Here is an 18822-nt window from a genome sequence, read left to right as displayed (position 1 = left end):
TTACTCTGTTCCAGCCCACGGACGTGCTGTGTTTTACCGGGGGGGAATGTGGAGCCCCTGAGGGTTCAGTCGCCACAGAGGTACTGCACCTCACCCAGAGGTGTGGTGTCTCCCTTCTCTCAGGTAAGGAGGGAGTGCTGCCCGAAACCCCAAACACCTGCATCCAACACTACACTACTCCAGGCCGGCTGGAGGGGCAACATGCAGAGCACAGCTGCTGAGCCCTGACCCTGGCTGGAGTGGGGGGAACCCAAAGGTAGGGGGAACCAGTAGTAGGTGTAGGTGGAAGAAGTAGTTAGAGGGAGCACTTTGGTAGGAGTATAAAATAGGGAAGCCATCTTAGGGTGGGAGTTAGATAGTTCTGAAGAGCAGTTCAGAAGAACAGCTCGGGACAGTTCAGAAGAACAGTCTGGGAGCAGAGTCTCATTAGGAGATCTGCTCCACAAGTAGGGCCAAGTCAGGAGGCCCAGGAGGGGAGCAGGGAGTAGGCTCCGTTCTAAGAAAGGATCCTAGGGGGTACGGCACGTGCAGGATGGCACCCGTACGCCCCGCATCTGTCAGAAGATAGAGGGATCGTAGCCGCATTCTAGTCCCCTGAGGGTCAAGCAAGTCTGTGAAACTCCGACGGACAGGAGGGACTTCAGAGTAGCCGAACAGGATTCAGAGTGGGCAGCGCAGGGCAGGAGGGAGAAGGACCCAGTGTGAAGACGGTCAAAGTAGGAACATGAGAAAGTGGGGTTCTGCCAGGTATTCCCAAGCTGACTGAGGAAGGATTGAACCCCTGCCCGGTGAACACAGCGCGACGCGGGAGGCCTTTACCTGTACAGTGCACCTGTGGGCTGTCTTACGAACTGTGAGTAAAATCTCGGATAACTGCGCCATTGTTCCCCCTGCACTACAACGCCCAGCGCAACCACGCTCTCTCACTTCACTGCCCTGAGGCCTGTTCCACCTATGGGGAGCCGTCCCATCATAAGCTGCCCTAACATCTGCCTCAGAGGACTGTTGCAGCGCTGGTGATCCTCACCAGGTACCACAGGTGGCGTCACAAACTTTCTAAAAATAATTCCCCTTTTGCACTGACCGCCCTGGTTCACAGACCGGACTAGCCACCGTGATATCCCCCAACCGGCATCCAGAGGCCCAGCTGCCGAGTACCCCACGGCCCTGGGGGTGCGTCACCAGTCCTTTCACCGAGCTAAATACAACTCTTAGCAAAAAAAGTTGTGGACTGGCTCCGTACCGTCCCTGGCCACATTCACCTGTCCACGTGTTTGTGGTTAGGCGGCCCTTCACAGTAAGTGCACTGGGGAGGGCACGGGTAATGTTGTGGGACCCATGCTTGTGGAAGGCGGATGCGATACCGGGAAATATAGTGGCGGCTGGGGACCGAGTATGGACGCCCGGACGCTGCCGGCATGAGGTTGTGAAAAGCTTCCGCCTCCACAAGCCTAAAACGCCACATTTCAAGTGCAAGAAGCTGTCAAAAATTTGGCAGTATAGTATTGCAGCCTGTGGGTGGGTGGCTGGCTGCATACTTGCGCTTGCATTCCAAGGAATGGGGTAGGGACAACTGAATGCTGCAGTGGGACAAGGACGTGGACGGTGATTGTTGCAAGTCTGCAATGACAGGTGCATGGCGGGAGGCATCTTCGCATGCGCCAAGGATCACTTATGATGGGCACACTTTTAGGCAGTGACCTGGGAGTGAGAGATGCTTCCAGAGGTCTTCCCCATGCTGTTCCCATGTCTTTTCAGCACTGTATGCATGTGTCTGATGATGTGTCACACACCACATGGCCATATAAGGTTGTAAAATGTTAAAATGACATTTCCTGGTGAATGCATTTGTCTTGTTTGAAAGCAATTCAAAAGTGCAAAAATGCATCAAAAACGCAACGTGTGAACATAGCCCAAGGTGTGGAGGAGCATTTTTGTTTTTGGTTATTTATTTTGATTTATATACAAGTCACTACCCTGGAAAGGATGTTCCTTATCATATTTCCCAGGAAAATCCATTTTAGTTTCGTTTTTGTATGTTTTATTGTGAGTCCGTAAAAGTGGCGTAATACTCTGACCACGTTGCTGACAGCAGTGATCTGGGAGTCAGAGATGCTTCCATGGGTCTTCGCCATGCTGTTCCCATGTCATTTGAGCACTGTTCCCATCAATTTGGGCAATTTTTAGGCCCTCTGCAGACCGCCGGGGGGAGCCGCCTGAAAAATGCTCGAGTTTCCCATAGACTTACATTGGGCTCGTTGCTCGGGTCGAGCACCCGAGTATTCCAATTCGCTCGACCCGAGCAACGAGTACCAGAGCATTTTAGTGCTCACTCATCACTAATTTTCACAGATATTTTAACATTAGTTTGTTTTTTATTTTATTCTTAAATACAATAAGGTTTTATATTACAACTTCAGTTCAAAGCCCTGATAAGGAATTGCCAAAAGTTTCAACAAGTTTTAAAAAAAATGTCTGTGATAAAGTTTAAAAAATTAAGAAAAAGGCTAAATTTTATTTTCTGTCCCCCACCAACCTTCTATACTGCCTTGTTACATACAGTACAGACCAAAAGTTTGGACACATCTTCTCATTTAAAGATTTTTCTGTATTTTCATGACTATGAAAATTGTACATTCACACTGAAGGCATCAAAACTATGAATTAACACATGTGGAATTATATACTTAACAAAAAAGTGTGCAACAACTGAAAATATGTCTTATATTCTAGGTTCTTCAAAGTAGCCACCTTTTGCTTTGATGACTGCTTTGCACACTCTTGGCATTCTCTTGATGAGCTTCAAGAGGTAGTCACCGGAAATGGTCTTCCAACAATCTTGAAGGAGTTCCCAGAGATGCTTAGCACTTGTTGGCCCTTTTGCCTTCACTCTGCGGTCCAGCTCACCCCAAAAAATCTTGATTGGGTTCAGGTCAGGTGACTGTGGAGGCAAGGTCATCTGGCGTAGCACCCCATCACTCTCCTTCTTGGTCAGATAGCCCTTACACAGCCTGGAGGTGTGTTTGGGGTCATTGTCCTGTTGAAAAATAAATGATGGTCCAACTAAACGCAAAGCGGATGGAATAGCATGCCGCTGCAAGATGCTGTGGTAGCCATACTGGTTCAGTATGCCTTCAATTTTGAATAAATCCCCAACAGTGTCACCAGCAAAGCACCGTCACACCATCACACCTCCTCCTCCATGCTTCACGGTGGGAACCAGGCATGTAGAGTCCATCCGTTCACCTTTTCTGCGTTGCACAAAGACATGGTAGTTGGAACCAAAGATCTCAAATTTGGACTCATCAGACCAAAGCACAGATTTCCAGTGGTCTAATGTCCATTCCTTGTGTTCTTTAGCCCAAACAAGTCTCTTCTGCTTGTTGCCTGTCCTTAGCAGTGGTTTCCTAGCAGCTATTTTACCATGAAGGCCAGCTGCACAAAGTCTCCTCTTAACAGTTGTTGAAGAGATGTGTCTGCTGCTAGAACTCTGTGTGGCATTGACCTGGTCTCTAATCTGAGCTGCTGTTAACCTGCGATTTCTGAGGCTGGTGACTCGGATAAACTTATCCTCAGAAGCAGAGGTGACTCTTGGTCTTCCTTTCCTTGGGTGGTCCTCATGTGAGCCAGTTTCTTTGTAGCACTTGATGGTTTTTGCAACTGTATTTGGGGACACTTTCAAAGTTTTCCCAATTTTTCGGACTGACTGACCTTCATTTCTTAAAGTAATGATGGCCACTCGTTTTTCTTTACTTAGCTGCTTTTTTCTTGCCATAATACAAATTCTAACAGTCTATTCAGTAGGACTATCAGCTGTGTATCCACCTGACTTCTGCACAACACAACTGATGGTCCCAACCCCATTTATAAGGCAAGAAATCTCACTTATTAAACCTGACAGGGCACACCTGTGAAGTGAAAACCATTTCCGGTGACTACCTCTTGAAGCTCATCAAGAGAATGCCAAGAATGTGCAAAGCAGTCATCAAAGCAAAAGGTGGCTACTTGGAAGAACCTAGAATATAAGACATATTTTCAGTTGTTTCACACTTTTTTGTTAAGTATATAATTCCACATGTGTTAATTTATAGTTTTGATGCCTTCAGTGTGAATGTACAATTTTCATAGTCATGAAAATACAGAAAAATCTTTAAATGAGAAGGTGTGTCCAAACTTTTGGTCTGTACTGTACATAGTGGGAGGGAGTCTTGAGACTACACCATCGTATATCTACAGATTACCTAGTGATTAGATGGCATCGTCACCTAATGTGATTCAAAATTTTTGGATTTCGATTTGTAAAATGGCAACCAGATGGTTTTCCTTTGAGGGCTGGGAAGGAAGGGGATTAAATAATAAAATACATTACACTCACCTGTTCTGGCCCCTCACCTGTCCTCCGCCGAAGCTCACCGGTCCTCCACGCCCGTATTCTATCCTTTCTATCCTTCCAGTGCTCCATTCTGTCCCTTTGGCCACTGATTGGCCTCACATGGTCACATGAGGGCACATAAATTACATCAATCACTGGCCACATCAATGGAGGTTGTGCCGGAAGAGCCGAAGACCGATGTGGAGGACTGAGAAGCTGGAGCTGAGATGGAGTAAGGATAGGCGAGGGCTAGGACAGGTGAGTGTAATTTATTATTTGAACACCTTATTTTCCCTCAAAAGAAGGTAGAAAAAATAAATAATTTTGCTGTATTGGTATAAATCAAATGTTCAACATTTCGGAATTCACCAGAATCTGACATTTTTGGGGCAAATCGAACTTGATTCACCACCAATCAATTCGCTCATCTCTAACTGGATTTTATTAAATGATTTGTATTATAACCTCCATTGTTTTAAAAGTGTGAACAACTCCTAGTAGAAAAAACTGAGATCAAGCTGCAATACCACATTCAATCTGTGTACAGAGGTGGCGCTGTTTATGGAAAAAAGCAGCCATGTTTTTCTAATCCAGAAAAAACCCTCTAAAAGGGAGAAATTAATCAAGCGCTGCATTAGCCAACATGAAACGTCCATTGTCATAATACAGACTGCCATTAACAAAAAAATACATCGTCAATGGATTTCAAATTCTGGAAATATTATGGTTAGATCAATTAAAGTACAATCAGAATACATATCACTAATAATTAAGACTAAAAACATAATTTTTTTTTACCTCCTCCCCACCTCAAACATCTTGCCAGATCGTTACCAGTACCCAGAGGTAGGATAGCCACCGGGGGCTGTTTGGTCAAATTGGCCTTGTCTGTTGGAAAAAAAAGAGATAATATTGATCACGGTATTAGAAATGAAAGCGGAAAGTCCTACAAAGTTGGGAAACAATCTTCACCTGATTATTCCTTCATCTACACAAATAATTATTACCAATTGCTGTTTCTCAGAAGGGTTAGAAAACCATGTCTGCCACGGTTGGATGTGGTATTAGAGCTTAGCACTATTAGTTTCAATGGAGCTGAGCTGTAATACCAGACACAACCTGTGAATAAGGGTGGCGCTATTTCTGAAAAAAAAATAATAATGGGTTTTTAATCCTTGAAAACCCCTTTAAAAAATATATATTTTTTGTAAGATAGCTGTTCTCCATTTGCCATATAAGCCAAGGCAGTAATGTTAAGAAAAATACCAGGACGACTATGAATTACATGTATGGTCCACTGATTACAATGACTGCCATGTAATGTTTCATAATGTTGTTATTAGGGTAAAGCAAAAAGATTCACCGGATCCTGGCCGAGCGGCCACCTCGACAGTCTGTAGCTGCCGGACCAAAGCCCTGCAAATATCCTCCTACCTCCCAGCATTCCAAGTGCTTCTTCTGATCAACTGACCCTTCATGATGTCATGCGTGCATTGTGGCACAATGATGACATCACTCCAAGCCTAATGAGAAGAGGCGATGAGGATGCCAACAGGAAGGAGGAGGATCACTGGGCTCTGGTTAGGCAACCACGGACCATCAATGTGGCTGCTGGACCAGGGTCCTGCGAATACTTACTTCTATTCATTATTCAACTGGCAGTATAGCAAGGGATACTTAAAAAACTATAAACTTGGACAATAAATAACTTTTGGTTGTCATAACTGTAAATCAAAGGTTCTTTGGGATTTTGATTAGTGGCAGGTAAAGGGATTGTCCTATTTCTACAAACCCTCCATAGAATGACTCTGGTCCAAAGGGTCATCTCATTTATGAAACTTGCCATAGTTGCTAAATTATTGATGGCCATGCCTGAAAATTTCTGTGGGACCAGCTAACCATGTGATGTCTATGGCGGCCTACCAACTTCCGCCCACAGATGATTACGAGGGATAAGAGGATCTGGTATATTGTTTCAATGTCACATTCTTCTGTTCCCAAAGGAGATAAGTCGCCACCAGAGGTGTGGGCCTATACGAAGAAGGATTAGGGGCTCTTTCACACGTCAGTGTGTCCAGTACGTGTGGTGACAGCTTCCAAACGTATTGGAGACACTGACACACACAGACCCATTCAAATCTATGGGTCCGCGCACATGTCAGTGTGTTTCCACCAACCGTGTGTCCATGTGCTCCACACGTAGACATGTCAGTTTTTTACACTCTGCACGGTCCGCAAAATGTCCCACGCTGCACACACATGGATGACATCCGTGTGTCATCAGTGTGACACGTACCGGCGCCTGGGAATCAGTGTACAGTTAGCACTGTTCCCAAGCGCTGGGTGCTGAAAGCTGCCCTCATCATTGTACCTTGCTCGTGCTGTGAGCAGTACGAGCAAGGGACAATGTTGGGAGTAGTATTCTGTTCCCGCAGTGTCCATGTATAAAAATAAGAATAAAATAATAAAATGCTTATACTCACTTGTCCGGAGATGTCTTCCGCTGTAATCCTCAGACTGCTGATGCCTTAGGAGCCGGGGAGAATGACTCGCTCCAGCGAGAGGGGCCCTGCACTGAGCGGGGCTCACTGAGTGACAGGACACCGCTCCTGAGCTCAGCGCAGTTCTGGGGCACGCTCGCTAGAGCGGCTCATTCTCCTTGGCAGAGAGGTGAGTATAAGGATTTTATTATTTTATTCTTATTTTTACACATGGACACTGCGGGAGCAGAATACTACTCCCAACATTGTCCCTTGCTCGTCCTGATCACAGAGCGTGCAAGGGACAATGATGAGTGCAGCATTCAACACCTGGCACTTGGGAACAGCGCTAACTGTACACTGATTCCCAGGTGCCAGTACATGTGCTCCTGATGCGGCACACAGTTACCACAAATGTGCCACACACGGACACATGGACACGGATATCTCCAGTATGGGTTTTCCCGGTACCGGAAAATATCAGAATGTGTGAAACCGGCCTAAGAATTTAGAATTTCAATGCTTGATACTATTATTCTCAAAAGACATAAGCCTCAGTCAGATTTGTCAACCTCTACCAGCAGTTTATTCCCCATACAGAAAACGTACATACTCCACCAAACTGACTATGTTTATAGGAATTTTTGGCTGACAGATATCTTACATGTATGACCCCCACAAAAAAATAAGTCTTACCACCCAATGTAATTATGGCCTTCTGTGTCCTGACAATAGATAAACATCAAGGTAATCAAGAATCAGACATAATGGATTTCAGCATACCCAATCCTTTCTCATAACAATCAGTAAGATACTCCGAAGTTGTACAGTTGGATTTTGACTGCTTTTTCCCAGTGAAATAAAAATGAAACCTTTGCGGCGCATGTTTGTATGGAGGTTTAGATCGTATTACACTTTCTTACCAATGCAGTCTAAAATCCATCCAACTGTCCCATCCCCTCCGCAGGCAAGAACCCGAAAATCTGCAACATCCCGAAAGAAATTCAACCTGAGACACAAAACACAAGTAACATTAAGCATTGCTAATGTCTAGAACGAAAATATTTCCAATTTTTGACTTGTACATGTTTCCTCAATGGGGGCAGCGAAAAGTTTGGAGATACAGCAGCCATAGGGGTCCATCAAACTTTAGAGGCGTAGTTAGTGAAGATAGTGGATAAACTAAAACATCATTGGAAGGTAGGGAAAAAAATTAAAAAATTGTGGACATGAATACATTTGTTGCTGAAGTTGCTCATACCAAAGATCAAACTGAGCCCCCCATTTAAGTGCAGGATTTTCATAGGCGCTGAGCTTGATTACCAATCTAAAACTTTTCCATGACCCTTGAGCCAATCCTCAATGTCTGTGGCTCCTCTGGGGACGGGGACTCTTGCACGCGCTTCACAATTCAAAAGCATATGCAAGCCCCCCAAGGAATACCCCATATCATAGGGTGTGCAAAGGTAGTTAAAATCATGACCTACAGCCAATGAAATCCAAAAAGGCTCCCTTTAACCCATATCAGTATAGTATTTTAGGGTCTTGTTCCAATTTTTGCATTGGGGTACATATCCCCTGTTTTAATAGATTACTTAAATTCAGCAAATCTTATTAGATGAAATCATCTTGTTCTGCTTCTAAATTCTAACTTTTTTTGCATTGAAGAAATTCCCTATTTTTATTGTAGGATTGACCAGGACATTTACAATTTATTGCAATGGAATTACCAATTTGTTTCTTCTTTAGAAGAGGATAAGGGAGGGGGGTCGCAAATTTTTGCCCGTAACATAAAAAAAGTTGCAAACCAAAACAAAATGAATATAAAATATAAATAATAAAATATTTTAAAAAATCATACCAAGCATGCATTTCTCAAAAAGCAAAGTAAAAAAAATTCCTTTAAAAGTCTTACAACCTACAGTTAATCCCGAATAAATGTAGAAACAGAGCCATTACCACAAGCGCAAAACAATTATATCATTTATTAATGTTTCAAAAGTTGATATGAACGGATAAATTGTAGAACGAGGGAAAAACTTTCATGTGGTTTCAAATTATTATTTGGTAAAATTACAAATTTAAAAGATTAATTTTTAAAAAAAAAAAATAACTTCACGAAGATGGAATAGAGAATATCACTCATATAAATGTAAACGTATATACAAGATGAAGCCTCATACCCCGGCATAGGTCCGATCCCAGCAAGACTGTAAACCTGTCGTGGATTTAGAAGGTACTGAAATTTCCTATGTATCCTGCAGATAAAAAATAATGAAAGAAAACTTACAAGAAGTTTATGAAGTGACAAAAACAAAACATATTGGCGTTTTATAGCACAATAAAGACATAGGACTCATTCGGAGCATATTTGTTAATCTCCTCTAATATTGAATGTGTTTTTTTTTTCTCCTACCCTTGATAAAAAATTCATTAATGTGATGGAAATTGTAAGAAAGAAAAATGGTTTTCATAATCAGATAGTAAAATAAAACTGAACACTCCCTGTTGATCACATTCACGGTTCATATATTAAGTAATGTCTCGTAATATGAGGTATATTGATAATAATTATAGAAAGGCAAATGCTGGGACTCGGCAATAAATTACGGGCATATGTGTGACTCTGAGAACAAAAAAAGAGGAAAATTTTACAAAATGTAAAAAAAAAAGCACGATGTTGAAATATTGTTATTATCGACCATTGAACTGTGGGTCTCGGCAATTCTATCGGCAATGGTCAACAGAGTTTAGGGGTTCTCGATAATCTAAAATGTGGTTACAAAGTAAGAGAACCTGGAGTGCTCTCGACCTGACCAATATATCTGCTGCGAGTAATAGGCAATAGAGTTTAGGGGTTTCACACTAATCTAAAACAGGGTTCCAAGGTGTAAGTATGTAAAGTGACCTTCAACCAACCAACCAACCAATGTTTTATGGGAAATGGACCGAGAATGGGGTTCAACACTAATCTTTAACATGGTTACAAGGTGTAAATACGTAGAACGCCCTTGACTTGACCAACAAATCTGTTATGAACAATGGGCGATGAAGTTTAGGGGTTCAACATAAATCTAAAATGTGGCTACAGGGTTTGGGAACGTAGAGTGCTCTTCAACCAACTGACAAATGCTCTATCAGCAATGGAGAGAGTTTAATAATTACACACTGATCTAAAATGTGTTCAATAGAGATGAGCGAACAAATTCAAGTGTAATTGAATACTTCTTGGATTTTACAAAAATCCGCATTACAAACTTGCTAATTTTTTTGTAATTTGCTTCCGTGCAGATACAGTAAAAAGCCGACTGCTGGCCGGCATTTTTCTGAGCCATTATGGACAGTCTTTATGTTCACCTTTCCGCTCACCTCTCTAGGCACTCCGCTATTCACAGCCAATCGTTCAGTCCACATCTTTATTCACACTGGAATCTTTGGGTATCTAAAGCTGTGCCAGGACTTCCAGCTTTCATGTGGCTGGGTCGGTTCTGTGCATGAAGGTCCAGGCATACATCGTGACATCAAGACGTTGTGACCTCTGTGCGCTTACACAAAACCCTCTGGGCCTCATGAAGGCCAAAAGTCCAGCACAGCATGAGAGGCCCCGGAAATCCAGCGAGAGTGGCGGGTGATCAGAAGATGAAACAGAACTGGATGGATAGCCGTGAGTAGAAAAGGGGCTGAAGAGGTGAGCGGTTGTAGCGTCGGCGTCCCTGCCTCCTGCTAGGCAGGGACGCTGTTCCCCTCACCTCTCCGCTCCGTGCCCGGCGTCCTCCTCCCGCTCTGCTGGCAGTGCGCGCTGCTTCCCGGCCACTGTGCTTAGGGTGCGCGCGCGCGCGCTCCCCCTCTCCTAAAGGGGCCGCGCGCGCCGTCCTAAGGAGTCCCCGACGAATGGCCGGAGGACCTCACCATATATAAGGCACCTCCTCCAAAATGGAAGTGCCCGAGCAATGTTGTAGCATAGTTCATCACTCTGCTTCAGCCCTCAGGTCCCGTTTCCAGTTACCTGCCAGTTACCTGCCAGCTACCTGCCAGTTTCCTGTCTGATACCTGCCTGACTCGTGTCTATCTGCTGTTATTCCTGCTGTCCGACAGTCTGCCTACCAGCCCTGCCAGTCTGTCTATGGATCCGTCTGCCCGCTCACCTGGGAGCGCTCACCTGCTACCTGCCTGCTAGCCTACCTGGAGGCTCTGCTGTCACGTGCTGTGACCACCTGCCCGTCCAGTGTCTCTTGCCCGCTCACCTGGGAGCGCTCACCTGCTACCTGCCTGCTAGCCTACCTGGAGGCTCTGCCGTCACGTGCTGTGACCACCTGCCCATCCAGAGAATCTTGCCCGCTCACCTGGGAGCGTCCACCTGCCACCTGCCTGCTAGCCTACCTGGAGGCTCTGCTGTCACGTGCTGTGACCACCCGCTTGTCCAGAGACTCTCGCTCGCTCACCTGGGAGCGTTCACCTGCTACCTGCCTGCTTGCCTACCTGGAGGCTCAGCCGTCACTTGCTGTGACCACCCGCTTGTCCAGAGACTCTCATCCGCTCACCTGGGAGCGTCCACCTGCTACCTGCCTGCTGGCCTACCTGGAGGCTTAGCCATCACTTGCCGTGACCTCCTGCCCTCTTACCCAGAGACTGTCCCCGTCACTTGCCGTGACCTCCTGCCCTCTTACCCAGAGACTGTCCCCGTCACTTGCCGTGACCTCCTGCCCTCTTACCCAGAGACTGTCCCCGTCACTAGCCGTGTCTGCCTGCCTGCTTTCCCTGGGTGTCACCCGCTTCCTTACAAGGACTGCCCCTTTGTATAGTTGCTCTGTGGTTCCACCTCCGAGACCTGTTACAGTTTGCTCAGGCCATGGAACCCGGTGGCACCCAAGCTCCCTCGCTCTCGGACCTATGTCATGAACTGTCCCGTCAGAGGTCCCAACAGGAGTCCATCCTGAGTCATCTGTGGAATGTCAACTCTCGCCTGGACACTCTGACTGCTCCACCAGCAACCACCGCTAGTGTCATGACTCGCAGCCCGGTAGCGCCGCTGTCCACCAATACCATGGCATCCTGCCCCGGACCCCGGCTTTCTGTACCTCCTCGCTTCGGAGGCGACCCCGCTCAAGCTCGGGGCTTCATAAACCAGTGCACCCTGCACTTTGAACTCCTGTCCCACCAGTTTATCTCCAACCGGGCCAAAGTAGCCTTCATCATGTCCCATCTCACGGGGGAGGCGCTGGCTTGGCTAAATCCTCTATGGGAGAGAGGAGACCCCCTGGTGTCCAACCTGCCAGCCTTTCTCACGGCTTTCCGGAAAGTCTTCGACGAACCCGGACGGAAGACCTCATCCGCATTATCTCTGCTACGCCTCCATCAAGGAGATCTCACCGTGGGCCAATATGCCATATGGTTCCGTACCCTTGCTTCGGAGCTGGCCTGGGATAACGACGCCCTGGTGTCTGTCTTTTGGGAGGGTCTGTCCGGCCGTATTAACGATGAACTCGCCGGTCGGGACATACCTACCACTCTCGACGACTTAATAATTCTTGCCACCCGGATTGACATCCGGTTCCAGGAACGCGCCAAAAAGGTCACCCGTGAGAGGAGGTTTCCACGTCTAGCCCCTACCTTTCAGAAACCTGTCACTTCTCCCGCTACTCCCCAGGCGCACTCACCCGAGCCTATGCAGGTCGACCAGACCAAGATTGTCAAGACTCGTCAAGAGTTACGCCGAGCCGAGGGGAGCTGCTTCTACTGTGGCAGTAAGGAGCACCAGATCCGTTCCTGCCCGGAGAGGTCGGGAAACGCCTGTGTCTAGGATCGCTCAGAGAGGTCGTCCTAGACAAGAGTAAACCCTCTCCATCTCTGTTGCTGTCGGTCTCTATCCTCTGCGGGGAGAACCGTTATTTTGAACTAGCCCAACTTGACTCTGGAGCTGCCGGAAATCTCATTTCTCAGTCCCTGGTAGAGAAATACCGCATTCCCACCAAACCTCTAGCTGTACCCTTGTCTGTCGCTGCCGTAGATGGACCACATCCCATCCAACTCATCACCGAATCCATAACCCTGCAGGTAGGAATGCTGCACTCTGAGAGCATCTTCTTTCATGTTCTGCCTGGACTCTCTCACGCCCTCTTGCTAGGCCTACCTTGGCTTCAGAAACATGCACCCATGCTTGATTGGCAGACCGGAGAAGTCCTTCGCTGGGGACAGGACTGCCATAAGACTTGTTTAGTTCCCATCCATCCTGTCCGTCCTTCTCCTACCCCAGCCAATCTACCTGGTCTTCCGGTTCCTTATTGGTCTTATGCGGACGTCTTTAATAAAAAGGAGGCAGAGACATTACCCCCTCATAGACCATACGACTGCCCAATCGACCTGATGCCCGGCGCTACTCCTCCCCGTGGGCGTATTTACCCTTTGTCCGCTGCTGAGACCCGGTCCATGCCTGAATATATTGAGGAGAATCTGGCCCGGGGATTTATCCGGAAATCGACCTCCCCGGCGGGAGCAGGCTTCTTCTTCGTCAAAAAGAAGGACGGCTCACTCCGTCCCTGTATAGACTATAGAGGCCTTAACCAGATCACGGTGAAGAATAAATACCCCCTTCCGCTCATTCCGGAATTATTTGACCGTCTGAGGGGGACTAGAATCTTCACCAAGCTGGACCTCCGTGGGGCGTATAACCTGGTCCGTATCTGTCAGGGGGATGAATGGAAGACGGCATTCAAGACCCGGGACGGTCACTATGAATATCTGGTAATGCCCTTCGGTCTCTGTAACGCTCCCGCCGTCTTTCAAGAGTTGGTCAATGACATCTTCCGGGACCTTCTCTACTCCTGCGTAGTGGTGTACCTGGACGACATCTTGGTCTTCTCTCCGGATCTTCTCACTCACCGGAGGGATGTTCGTCAGGTCCTGCTCAGGCTCAGGCAGAACCACCTCTACGCTAAATATGAGAAGTGCCTCTTTGAGCAGACCTCGCTTCCGTTCTTGGGCTACATAATCTCTCAGACCGGCCTACCAATGGATCCTGAGAAACTGTCTGCCATCCAGAAGTGGCCCCGACCAGAGGGGTTGAAGGCTATTCAGCGGTTCCTGGGCTTCGCCAACTACTACCGCCTCTTCATACCGCACTTCTCTTCCCGGACTGCCCCAATCTCTGCACTCACCCGTAAGGGCACTAATCCCAGAGAATGGCCGCCCGAAGCTGAGGAAGCCTTTCTTTCCTTAAAACAGGCTTTCTCTTCCGCCCCGGTGCTGCATCGTCTGGACGGCAACAAACAATTCTTCCTGGAAGTGGACGCCTCCTCCTCTGGAGCCGGAGTGGTACTTACCCAAAAGTCGTCTTCCGGAAGAATGGTAACTTGCGGCTTCTTCTCCAAACTCTTCTCCCCTTCTGAGCGCAATTATTCTATAGGAGACCGAGAGTTATTGGCCATTAAGCTGGCACTGGAGGAGTGGCGTTACCTGCTCGAGGGGGCTCTTCACCCGATAATTATTTACACGGACCACAAGAACTTGGCTTACCTCCAGAGTGCCCAGAGACTTAACCCGCGCCAAGCCCGGTGGTCCTTGTTTTTTGCCCGCTTTGATTTCGTTCTTCATTTTCGCCCGGCAGACAAAAACATCAAAGCTGACGCCTTGTCCCGATCCTTCCTGGTGTCTGATCTAGAGGAGGAGCCTAAGCACATCATTGATCCCGCCAGAGTAATGCAGGTGGCCCCCTTAAATCTAAATCGTCTCCCTCCCGGTAAGACGTTCGTAACAGTACCTGATCGGAAGAAGATCCTACACTGGGGTCACTCGTCCAAGCTAGCTGGCCACGCCGGTCAGAAAAAGACCCTCCAGCTTATTACCCGGCATTACTGGTGGCCTACCCTGCACAAGGACGTAATAGACTTTGTTTCAGCCTGTGTGTCCTGCGCCCGCAACAAGGTTCCGAGACATCTGCCAGCCGGTCGCCTCCTTCCTCTTCCAGTACCTGCTGCCCCATGGCAGCATATAGCTATGGACTTTATAACGGATCTCCCTGTCTCTGCCGGTTGTACGGTCATTTGGGTGGTCGCTGACCGCTTTTCCAAGATGGCTCACTTCATTCCCCTGCCGGGTCTCCCGTCTGCACCCGAGCTGGCTAAAGACTTTATCTGCCACATCTTCCGTCTCCATGGCCTGCCCCTCCACATCGTGTCGGATCGTGGGGTTCTGTTCACCTCACGCTTCTAGAGAGCCACATGTAAGCTGATGAACGTCACCCTGGACTTCTCCTCCGCTTACCACCCACAGTCCAATGGTCAAGTGGAGCGGATCAATCAGATCCTGACCAGTTACCTCCAGCACTTCGTTAATGCCCACCATTCGGACTGGGTGGATCTCCTACCATGGGCCGAGTTCTCTTACAATAATCACGAGAGCGAATCTTCCTCCAAATCCCCGTTTTTTGTAGTCTTCGGTCAGCATCCTCGGATCCCATTTCCCGTCTCCACCTCGGTGGACAATCCGGCTGCGGAATCTCTCGTTAGCGAATTCTCCTCCATTTGGGAGAGTACCCGATCCGCACTCCTTCAGTCGTCCGAGCGGATGAAAAAACACGCTGACAAAAAACGCCTGGACCCTCCACAATTCCGTCCTGAAATAAAGTCTGGCTCTCGTCCAAGTATGTCCGGCTCAAGATTCCTTCCTACAAGTTAGGGCCTCGGTTCATCGGCCCACTGGAAGTTATCAAACAAATCAACCCAGTGGCCTATAAATTGAAACTTCCGGCCAACTTGCGGATCCCTAACTCCTTCCATGTATCTCTCCTCAAACCCGTGGTACTTAACTCTTTTTCCAAGTCTACAGGTACGCCTCCTGCTCCGGTTTCCGCTGAAAATGAGTTTGAGGTAGAGAACATTCTGGCCACCAAAAGGGTAAGAGGAAAAACCTTTTTTCTAGTGGATTGGAAGGGGCTTGGTCCTGAGGAGAGAACTTGGGAGCCCCGGGAGAACATCCATGCCCCTCTCATCCTTGATAAATTTCTGTCTGGCCTAAAAAAGGGGGGGCCTAAAGGGGGGGGGTACTGTAGCGTCGGCGTCCCTGCCTCCTGCTAGGCAGGGACGTTGTTCCCCTCACCTCTCCGCTCCGTGCCCGGCGTCCTCCTCCCGCTCTGCTGGCAGCGCGCGCTGCTTCCCGGCCACTGTGCTTAGGGCGCGCGCGTGCTCCCCCTCTCTTACAGGGGCCGCGCGCGCCGTCCTAAGGAGTCCCCGGCCAATGGCCGGAGGACCTCACCATATATAAGGCACCTCCTCCAAAATGGAGGTGCCCGAGCAATGTTGTAGCATAGTTCATCACTCTGCTTCAGCCCTCAGGTCCCGTTTCCAGTTACCTGCCAGTTACCTGCCAGCTACCTGCCAGTTTCCTGTCTGATACCTGCCTGACTCGTGTCTATCTGCTGTTATTCCTGCGGTCCGACAGTCTGCCTACCAGCCCTGCCAGTCTGTCTATGGATCCGTCTGCCCGCTCACCTGGGAGCGCTCACCTGCTACCTGCCTGCTAGCCTACCTGAAGGCTCTGCTGTCACGTGCTGTGACCACCTGCCCGTCCAGTGTCTCTTGCCCGCTCACCTGGGAGCGCTCACCTGCTACCTGCCTGCTAGCCTACCTGGAGGCTCTGCCGTCACGTGCTGTGACCACCTGCCCATCCAGAGAATCTTGCCCGCTCACCTGGGAGCGTCCACCTGCCACCTGCCTGCTAGCCTACCTGGAGGCTCTGCCGTCACGTGCTGTGACCACCCGCTTGTCCAGAGACTCTCGCCCGCTCACCTGGGAGCGTCCACCTGCTACCTGCCTGTTTGCCTACCTGGAGGCTCAGCCGTCACTTGCTGTGACCACCCGCTTGTCCAGAGACTCTCGCCCGCTCACCTGGGAGCGTCCACCTGCTACCTGCCTGCTGGCCTACCTGGAGGCTTAGCCATCACTTGCCGTGACCTCCTGCCCTCTTACCCAGAGACTGTCCCCGTCACTTGCCGTGACCTCCTGCCCTCTTACCCAGAGACTGTCCCCGTCACTTGCCGTGACCTCCTGCCCTCTTACCCAGAGACTGTCCCCGTCACTAGCCGTGTCTGCCTGCCTGCTTTCCCTGGGTGTCACCCGCTTTCTTACAAGGACTGCCCCTTTGTATAGTTGCTCTGTGGTTCCACCTCCCAGACCCGTTACAGCGGTGAGGTGAATATGAAGATTTTTTCATTTTTTAACGTTTATTATGCTTTGGGGTCTGGAGAGAACTCAGAACATACTAAAGGACATTGTATTTGCAGAGAATATCAAATTTTCCACGGAAAAAATGTGTGAATTTGAATTTTGCTTGATTTGCTCATCTCTACTGGTTATGAGATGTAAGTACGTGAAGTTTCCTTTAATCAATCAACATATATTTTATGGGCAATGGACAAAGTTTAAGGGTTCCCCAATAATTTAAGATATGGCTACATATTATGCATATGCAAAGTGCCCTTCAACTAACCAACAAATGTTTTTCGGCAATGGTGAACAGAGTTCAGAGGTTCCACACTAATCTAAAATGGAGTTAGAAGGTGTATGTTTTGTCCTAGATCTGATTGATATAAGTCAATTATCTGCAGAGTTTAGGGGTTCCAAACAAATCCAAAGTACGGCTTTCAGGTATGAGTATGTAAAGTGCCATACATCTGCCAGAAGCATGATCTATGAACAATATTCAACAAAGTTTATGGGTTCCAAAGTAACCTTAGGTGTGGTTACAACGTAAAAGTACATTGTGTGCCCTTGTCCTGATCGCGACATGTTCCATAGGAACTAAACACCAGAGTTTGTGGGTTTCCACACTAATCTAAACTGTGGTTACAAAGTGTTAGTATGTAAAGTGACCTCAACCTGCCAAACATAGTCTATAAGCAATGGAATTGATGGGGTTCCACAATAATCTAAAATGTGGTAACAACGTATATAGTGCCCTAAACTTAACCTACACATAGTATACCATTTGGATAATGGTTCTACACTAATCAAAAATGAGTTTAGGGCCTCAGACAACAGGCGTAGCTGACAATTTTTTGGTCCTAGTACAGACAAGGCAGAGGGGAGAGGCTTCTGCTGCAGCCAGTTGTCTTACAGCCAGACACAAGACAGTGAGAAGGAGGAGGAGGTGGACATGGCTGAGCTCTTAAGGCACATAGAGAAGTTTGTTTTATAGCTCAGCTCGGTTTTAACTGCAACATGAGACAATATATGATCAATGGAGAGTAGGAGATGAGGATGGAAAATACTGGGGTATTTTTATGTAAATTTTCTTGGTTTAGTGTTACTTCAAATTTACATACATAATGATTTACATGTCGTTCTTAAAGGTAGGAATTTGTCTGAGAAGGCAAGGAATTTACTTACCTTTCACCTTGCTTTCCACCACTTTTTGGATTTACAAAGATGAGTAGAGGATGTGTTCCTGCAATTGGAGTAATCTGGAGTAATCAAAAAGTAAAATTACCATGACTATTAATAACACTAGATCATAATCATAGCATTCATTTTTTTTGTCCCCATATTCAACAAAAACATTTGCACTTTTTTTTAAAAAACAAACAAAACTAAGCCAAAGTTTGTAAAGATGGTGATTCCCAGACCTGTTCCTGATCAATCTAATACAATCCCACATACATAAGCGGAGGGCTTCAGCGAAAATGCCACCTCACTCCTCTCTCCTTTATATGAATTTGTGGGTGGTCCTGAATTGAATTGTCTATGCTCAATCAATTCTCCACTCTACTAAATTGACCCTAAAAGGGTCCCAAGATCCAAAGATCCAAAAATTCTAGAACCAATATGATATTGTAAATGAACAATAACTGCACATTCACTCATCGCTTGTGTCACTACTTCCCCAAAAAAGCACCACTATGACTCCAGGCATATATGATTGGGAATCCATCAAGATGGGTACGTGCAACTCAAAATGTATAATATGTGTTGCAGTAGA

At 47.4% G+C, this 18822-nt stretch overlaps 1 protein-coding gene across 6 annotated transcripts in view; it reads right to left on the bottom strand.

The window, feature by feature from the left end:
* DGKB (diacylglycerol kinase beta) overlaps positions 1-18822 on the bottom strand; it is an 889407-nt gene that overhangs the window by 473330 nt on the left and 397255 nt on the right. For all 6 annotated transcript variants that reach the window (XR_012320016.1, XM_073677272.1, XM_073677273.1 and 3 more), the window contains 4 exons: positions 18234-18307; positions 9036-9110; positions 7776-7861; positions 5171-5260 (listed from right to left, as the gene is read on the bottom strand). Coding sequence is in view for 5 of the 6 variants with exons in the window: in XM_073677272.1 (XP_073533373.1) it covers positions 5171-5260; positions 7776-7861; positions 9036-9110; positions 18234-18307 (325 nt within the window). In the remaining variant the exon portion in view is untranslated. The remainder of the gene's footprint in view (positions 1-5170; positions 5261-7775; positions 7862-9035; positions 9111-18233; positions 18308-18822) is intronic.

Source organism: Phyllobates terribilis, unplaced genomic scaffold (assembly GCF_046119375.1).
Source record: "Phyllobates terribilis strain yellow unplaced genomic scaffold, ASM4611937v1 Scaffold_4__5_contigs__length_816908805, whole genome shotgun sequence".
In the NCBI taxonomy this organism is placed as follows: domain Eukaryota; kingdom Metazoa; phylum Chordata; class Amphibia; order Anura; family Dendrobatidae; genus Phyllobates; species Phyllobates terribilis.
The sequence above is the reverse complement of the archived record's forward strand: the minus strand, read 5'-3'. Positions and strand labels throughout refer to the sequence as shown.